Source organism: Otolemur garnettii, unplaced genomic scaffold (genome assembly GCF_000181295.1).
Source record: "Otolemur garnettii isolate 467f Iridium unplaced genomic scaffold, OtoGar3 scaffold00099, whole genome shotgun sequence".
NCBI classification, from domain to species: domain Eukaryota; kingdom Metazoa; phylum Chordata; class Mammalia; order Primates; family Galagidae; genus Otolemur; species Otolemur garnettii.
Genome location: NW_003852494.1, coordinates 184,525 through 192,826, shown reverse-complemented (window position 1 = coordinate 192,826; position 8,302 = coordinate 184,525). Strand labels below are relative to the sequence as shown.

The 8,302-nt window shown below is 45.5% G+C and overlaps 1 protein-coding gene across 1 annotated transcript in view; it reads left to right on the top strand.

The window, feature by feature from the left end:
• The window catches only part of ACAD10 (acyl-CoA dehydrogenase family member 10), a 73,306-nt gene that overhangs the window by 41,360 nt on the left and 23,644 nt on the right, over nucleotides 1–8,302 (top strand). Inside the window, exons 10-12 of the mRNA XM_012809036.2 lie at nucleotides 2,879–3,029; nucleotides 7,197–7,342; nucleotides 7,881–8,054. Of these exons, the coding sequence (XP_012664490.1) occupies nucleotides 2,879–3,029; nucleotides 7,197–7,342; nucleotides 7,881–8,054 (471 nt within the window). The remainder of the gene's footprint in view (nucleotides 1–2,878; nucleotides 3,030–7,196; nucleotides 7,343–7,880; nucleotides 8,055–8,302) is intronic.

The window sequence follows — 8,302 nt, the reverse complement described above, 5'->3', positions numbered from 1 at the left end:
CCATCATTGTTGTTTGGCGGGCCGAGCTGGATTTGAACCCGCCAGCTCAGGTGTATGTGGCTGGTGCCTTAGCCGCTTGTGCCACAGGCACCAAGCCTTTTTTTTTTTTTTTTGAGACAGAGTCTCAAGCTGGGTAGAGTGCTGTGGCATCACAGCTCACAGCAACCTCCAACTTCTGGGCTTCAGTGATTCTCTTGCCTCAGCCTCCCGAGTAGCTGGGACTACAGGCGCCCGGCTATATTTTGGTTGTAGTTGTCATTGTATGGCAGGCCTGTTAGCTCTGGTAATGTCTCTGGCACTTTAGCCACTTGAGCTATAGGCACTGAGCCAGGGATTGCTGTTTTTTTCATTTTTTTTTTTTTTTTTTTTGAGACTAAGTCTCAAGCTGTTACCCTGGTTAGAGTGCCATGATGTCACAGCTCACAGCAACCTCAAACTCTTGGGCTTAAGTGATTCTCTTGCCTCACCCTCCCATGTAGCTGGGACTACAGGCACCTGCCATAACGCTCAACTATTTTGGTTGTTGTTCTTGCAGTTATCATTGTTGTTTAGCAGGCCCGGGCCAGGTTTGAACCCACCAGCCTTGGTGTGTCTGGCCGGCACCCTACTCACTGAACTATAGGCACTGCCCAACAGGGTTTGTTTTTTGTTTTTGTTATTTGTAGAGACAGGGTCTCTCTCTGTTGTGCAGGCTAGAGTGCAGTGGTGTCAACATAGCTCCTAAAGAGTGCTACACCAGAAGTCAGCAGCTCATTTTTCAGGTAGCCTTAGGCAGGTCACATTACTTTGTCCTAGTTGAGTTTCAAAACCCTGCCTTGTCTCCTGCACAGGATAAGGTTAGAAGAAATGGCAACTGACCCAGAACTTTGAATGAAGAGAAAGCCTCCAAATGCAGTGATAGGAAGTGTGACATCCTTGTGTAGACAGAGAATTGTTTAAGGAGGTTCCCATGCATTGTCTTGTCCAAGTGGATCCTTTGCCTTTTTGTATTTTTAAAGCGGATTATTCTGATGTTCTTTCCATAGACCTGTTAGCACAAAGAGATAAATCAGAAACCTGATGTGATTTCCTGTGACCCAGGACCAACCCTTCAGGCAACAGCTATGTTTTGAGCCTGAGACCATAAAACTGCTTCATGCTATTTCCAATTCTAGGATCTCATTATAGGACCAGGAAACCCATGATTTGTCAGACTGTCAGGTTCCCAGCTGCTGGGCTGGGAATTAACTACATATAAAATAGTTAGGGCCAGGGGCAGTGGCTCATGCCTGTAATCCTAGCACGCTGTAAGGCCGAGGTGGGTGGATTGCCTGAGCTAACAGGTTTAAAACCAACTTGAGGCAGAGCAAGACCTCATCTCTAAAAATAGCCGGGCATTGTGGTGGCCGCCTATAGTCCCAGCTACTTGGGAGGCTGAGGCAAGAGAATTGCTTGAGCCCAAGAGTTGGAGGTTGCTGTGAGCTGTGATGCCACGGTACTCTACTAAGGGTGACAAAGTGTGACTCTGTCTCAAAAAAAAAAAAAATGGTTATGTAGGCTGGGCACAGTGTCTCAGGCCTGTAATCTTAGCACTCTGGGATACTGAGGCAGGAGGACCCCTTGAGCTCAGGACTTCTAGACCAGCCTGAGCAAGAGCAAGACCCCATTTCCACTAAAAATAGAAAAAATTGGCTTGGTGCCTGTGGCTCAAGTGGCTAAGGCGCCAGCCACATACACCTAAGGTGGCGGGCTCGAATCCAGCCCGGGCCTGCCAAACAACAATGACAGCTGCAACCAAAAAATAACCAGGCATTGTGGTGGGCACCTGTGGTCCCAGCTACTTGGGAGGCGGAGGCAGGAGACTCGCTTGAGCCCAGGAGTTGGAGGTTGCTGTGAGCTGTGATGCTATGGCACTCTACCTAGGGGGATAGCTTGAGGCTCTGTCTCAAAAAAAAAATAGAAAAAATTAACTGGGCGTCAACAGTGGGTACCTGTAGTCCCAGCTACTCAGAAGGCTAAGGCAGGATGATTGCTTGAATTCAGGAGTTTGAGGTTTCTGTGACCTAGGCTAATACCACTGCACTATAGCCTGGATGTCTCAAAAAAAATAGTAGCAATTAATAACTAAATTGACAGCTAATAATAGTGACAATAATGGCCACCACCTATTGAGCAGTCCACTTTGCTGGCACTGTGCTTGGCACATTACATATGGATTTCATTTAGTCTTTATAATAACCCTGCAGAATACAGCTATCAATACCTTACTGTACTAGTAAAACCAATTGAAGAGCTTGTCTGTGGCCTATGTTGACTTCAGAATTCATTCTGGTTAATGTTCCTAGATGTAATTTTCAGGTTCTCATCTGTGGCCTCTCTTTACTTTATTAGCAAGAAACTGAATGGTAATAGCATTCAGAAGTAGTGTTCAACAACTCTGTAAGGACCATCTCTAGATGAGGAAACTAAGGCACGAAGAGATTAAGTAATCTGCCTTAGATGACATAGTAAGAAAATGGCAGAACTGGGACTCAGATCCTAGCAGTTTGGCTGTGGAGGTCATGCTCATGGCTAACTACTGTTGTTTAGACCAAAAGGGATTTATTAAAAGCTATTAGGAAGTTCATAAGATCTTCAAGAGGGCCAGGGATCAGGCTTGGTGGCTAGGTGACCAGGAACATTGCCCAGACCACTCTAACCCAACCAAGACAAAACAGCCAGTGGTTTCTACCTTGTGATGGCAGGATCATTTGTGTGGGAAATTCTCTAGTCACAGGAATGTGTTCAAAGATGTGGTGCCATGCAGAACATTTCCAAGAGTTTCACTACACTGCTTAATTTCTGAAACTTTTGGAGCTTGTTGAAATAGCACACCATGTTCTAATCCTCTTTCCCTCAGGGGACTATATTTTGCGCCAGGTGCAAACCTGGATTAAGCAGTATCGAGCCTCAGAAACCAGCACCATCCCAGCCATGGAGAAGCTCATTGAGTGGCTGCCGCTGCATCTCCCCAGTCAGCAGAGGACCACAGTGGTGCATGGGGACTTCAGGTAGACATGGTACTAAGAACATGGGCTAGCATGGCCCATGATGGCAAGGGGGAAGGAAATTAAGCTATTGGTCTCGGCCCAGTTTACAGGTAGGAATTGTTCCCATTGCACAGTATCTTTCTCAGCCTTGGCATTATGACATCTTGGGTAAGATAATTTGTTGCTGTGGGGGCTACCTGTGCATTGTAGGATGTCGGACAGCATCCATGACCTCTACCCACTAGATGCCAGTATCACCATCTTCCACCAAGTGTGACAACCCAAAATGTCCACAGACATGGTCCAGTGTCCCCAAGGAGGGTAGCATCACTTTGAGAACTGCTGTTTGAAGATAAGGCAGCTTGAGTTATCCCTTACCCACCATGAGGTTAGGCAATGGACATTTCTGCTATATGTGGAATGAAAGGAATGAGGGAGAGTAGACCTGGTGTTCTCAGGGTATATGATAAGTCTATAGCGTGGTTAAAGCTGGAACTTTCATGTGTCTTGCATCCAGCGTATGTGTCTAACTCTGTCTTGTCACCTACAGTGAAAACTGCCCGTTAGTCACTCGGGCAGCTTTTATAGTGTTTCCTGCTTCCTGGCAGCTCTTGGAAACCTGCTTTTGATATCAGCACACCTTCTGTGGGCCTCTGAACCATTTGGTTGTTTTCTTGCTCATCCTGCGGAACTGTGCCTTTTATTAAACAAGGCTAGACAGTAAGGGCTTATTTTAAATACACTTCTTTACCTTCCAGATGAGATTGGCCTTTCTTCACTGGCTTGACCTATGTCATTTGTTCCTGGCTTCTTCCTTTAGCCACTTTTGGGGATCCCCTGAACCTGAGAGTGAACAGAGAGTTTCTCTGTGTCACATCATTGTCCATGGGAATATAATGCATCTGCTGTTGTGTTAGTCCCTGACTGACTACACCAATGATTTCCCCACACTGCCTTGAACTCAGCATGCAGCTGCAGTTGAGTCCCTTTTTTTTTTTTTAAGAGACAGAGCCTCAAGCTGTCCCCCTGGGTAGAGTGCTGTGGCATCACAGCTCACAGCAACCTCCAACTCCTGGGCTCAAGTGAGTCTCCTGCCTCAGCCTCCCAAGTAGCTGGGACCACAGGCGCCCGGCACAACGCCCAGCTATTTTTTTTTTTTTTTTGGTTGCAGCCATCATTGTTGTTTTGATGAGCCCCGGCTGGATTCGAACCTGCTACCTTAGGTGTATGTGGCTGGTGCCTTAGCCACTTGAGCCACGGGTGCTGAGCCGAGTCCCTTTTCCAATTTCTTCCTCCACTTGGAACTTTGGAGCACTGACAGCACTCTCCTTGCCAGTCACTGCCACACTTTTCCTTTGGTGGCTTTGGTGTCACCAGCTCACATCAGCTGTTCTGTGGACTTTGTCTTTGTTTCTTTTTGCATCCCAAGTGTCCACCAATGTGATTAAGTACATAGAAAATAAGAGCACTCCAGTGGCAACCTGAGAATCTTCACCTGTAGCTATAATGAAGGATGATAGTCATTTATGATGAAGCTTTCAGGAAAGACAGAGTATGTGGCTATTGATTGAGCATCACATACAGTCCAAGATATTTCCATCTATTGATAGAGCTAATCAGTCATAATAGGAGCATAAACTGGCACAACTACCTTGAAAAGTAATAGCCAATAATATAGGAGATGGAAATATGAAACAACCCATAATTCTTCTAGAGAAGCATGTGCCCCTGCAACCAGGAGACTCGGAGGAAAGTGTGTTCACTTTGGTCATGCTTCTAATGTCTGGTCATACACTCAAATTCTATTTAGAGGGTAAAATAAATTGATTTGCTGTATGTAAGTCATCATAAGTAAATCTCAGGCCGACATGGTGGCTTATGCCTGTAATCCTAGCACTCTGGGAGGCAAAGGCAGGTAAATCACTTGAGCTCAGGAGTTTAAGGCCAGCCTGAACAAGAGGAAGTCTCTTGTCTCTCTTGTCTCTACTAAAATTAGAAAAACTAGCCAGCCATTGTGGCAGGCACCTATAGTCTCAGCTATTTGGGAAACTGAAGCAAAAGGATTGCGTGAACCTAAGAGTTTGAGGTTGCTGTGAGCTATGATGCCATGACACTCTACCCAGTATGACAGAGTGTGACTCTGTCTCAAAAATAAGTAAATAGGGGTGGCACTTATGGCTCAAAGGAGTAAGGCACTGGCCCCATGTGCCGGAGGTAGTGGGTTCAAACCCAGCCCCGGCCAAAAACTGCAAAAAAATAAAAAATAAATAGGGTGGCGCCTGTGGCCCAGTGAGTAGGGCACCGGCCCCATATACCCAGGGTGGCGGGTTTAAACCCAACTCCGGCCAAACTGCACCAACAAGAACAAAAAAGTAAATAAGTAAAGTTCAAAAAGATAATGCTGATTAGATAAAAGTAAGTCCTAGGGGCGGCGCCTATGGCTCACAGGAGTAGGGTGCTGGCCCCATATGCTGGAGGTGGCGGGTTCAAACCCAGTCCCGGCCAAAAACTGCAAAAAAAAAAAAAAAAGTAAGTCCTAGGCTGAGTGTGGTGGTAATCCCAGCACTTTGGGAGACCAAGGTGGGAAGACTGCATGAGGCCAGGAGTCTAAGACCAGTCTAGGCAACATTGCAAGATCCTGCCTCTAAAAAAAAAAAGTAAGTTCCAAAAGGATATATATATATAGGGCCAGGTGTGGTGGCTCATGCCTGTAATCCCAGAACTTGGAGGCTGAGGTGGGTGGATTGCCTGAGTTCACAGGTTCAAGACCAGCCTGAGCCAGAGTGACACTTTGTCTCTAAAAATAGCCAGGTGTTGTGGCAGATGCCTATAGTCCCAGGTAGTTGGGAGGCAGAGGCAAAGGAATTGCTTAAACCCAGGAGTTTGAGATTGCTGTGAGCTATGACATCACAGCACTCTACAGAGGTTGACAAAGTAACATTTTGTCTCAGAAAAGAAACAAAACAAAAGGATATATATAGTGTGATATCATGTATGTAAATTTTAAGAGAATTGAAAAAATACTATATGTGGTTTACAGGCACCTGCATAGATAGAGACATACAAATATGTGAGATGGAGATATGCCAACTTCAGGATAGCAGTAATTTTTGAGGAAGGAAGGCGAGGAATGGGATGGAGACCATTAGCTATATTTATAATATTTTATTTTTTTAAATATCTGAAGCAAATCTAACAGAGAAGCAGGTATAACATCTGTTAAATCTGAAAGATGGCTACCCGAGTTCTGTCATATCATTCTCTGTTTTTCTGCATGTTGGTAATTTCTTTTTCTTTTAAATAAAGTATGCAAGGTCTCAAAGAGGCCATTTGCAGAGAGTTTAATACAAGGGTATAGCATGGCTGAGAGGAAACCCAGGGCTAGCAACATCAGGGAGTCATTACCACCCTTTATCTCTGAGAGACCTGATATGTGCTGTGGGTCTTACTGCTGTGTAACAAACTACAGACCTGACTGGCTATACAGTGACCAGTTATTTTGCCCACACTGACCCTGGGGCAGAGAAGATATGAACAGCTGGACTCCTTGGGTCTTTCCCTCTGTCTGTCTATTTATGGTTTCCCACATGGTCTCTCTAACATGGTGGCTTTGGGGTAGCTGGACTTCTTATGTGGTGACTCAGGGCTCCAAGGGTGTATGTTCTGAAAGAGAGAAGGGACTAAAGCTGTATCACCTTTTCTGACCTAGTCTAATTTTGGGAAGCTCTTAGTTTCACTTTTACTTATATTTGTATTTGTTAGGAGCCAAGTGCTTCAAGGCAGAAGAATTAGACTCTGCCTTTTGTGGGAGGAGTAGCAAAGAATTTGTAAACCTATTTTTAAACTATCACAGGGAGGGAGGTATTCCCACAACCCAGAGAGGGCAGTTCTGTGGGGAACTCTGCTGGCCAAAACTGTGGCTCTCAGTAGAGAGGGCTGGTTGCAGCCACCCAGGCCCTCTTCCCATCACCTGCTGCTGCCTCTGATGGCCTGAGGTTATCTGGAAGCCAGAGATCAAGGGAGCCCTTGGAGGATACAGCTGGTAGAGCTCAGGCTCTAGGGCACAGAGAAGGTGGGGAAAGTGGGGGAGTGAACCTGGAAGGGCAAACTGACCATGCTCTACACAGAATCTACCCTGGCAGTCAGTTTTCTTAGAATTGTCTCACCTTTTCTTCTGTGCCTTTTTAGGCTTGACAACCTGCTGTTTCATCCAGAAAAGCCAGAGGTCCTTGGTGTCCTTGACTGGGAACTTTCTACCTTAGGTGACCCCCTTGCTGATGTGGCCTACAATTGCATGGCTCACTATCTGCCGTCCAGTTGCTCCCTGCTGAGAGGTAGGGGCAGCTGGCTGGGGACAGAGAGGGACAAGCCAGCTTTATTCTCCAAGCATTGGGTACAAATTTGGCTGAAGTAGGTTGTGACTGCACTAGGCATCAAAGTGGGGATAGGATGCTTCTAAATCATGAAAATGTCACAAATGAAGCAAATCCGTGAATTTATTTATTTATGGTAATTACCTTTTTTACAATTTGATGAGATCTCTCTTTCAAAGCCATTTTTTAATCAAATGACTGGTTTAATCAAATGTGCATTCACTCTGAATTGTGTTTCAGATGGAATAGGGGGATCCAATTCCTTCCTTTATTTCCAATTTAGTCTGAAACCTTTAAAAGCCGATTTCTGTACAATAAATGCCTGGATTCCTAGCTATCTTGGGGAGCAAAAACTACTGAAATAAAAGCTAACCCCTTGAACTAGTTGTGAAACTAATTTCCAAGGGACATAGTGGTTTTAAAATTTAAATACCTGCCAATCACAGGAGTGCAGTGTGACCTCATTGACAGCCCAGCACTGGCTCTGTCTTTCTCCCAGGTTTGAATGACTGTGATTTGACTCAACTGGGAATCCCTACTGCAGAGGAGTATTTCAGGATGTACTGTCTTCACATGGGGATCCCTCTCATTGAAAATTGGAACTTCTATATGGCTTTCTCCTTTTTCCGCGTGGGTGCCATCCTCCAGGGAGTCTACAAGCGATCACTCACAGGTAATGGGGTGAGGGTATGCCTCACAGGTAATACCTGAGGGTATAAGCAACAGCCAAGATAGGCTTCTACCTTTCTCATAGGTATGTGAATATATCTGACGGTTACAGTTCCAGAATTGGAAGAGGCTTTGAAGGGACTGGTTTAGCCAGGATTCTGTAAGATTTAGTTAATTCGGCTTGGCACCTGTGGCTCAAGTGGCTAAGGCGCCAGCCACATACACCTAAGGTGGCGGGTTCGAATTCAGCCC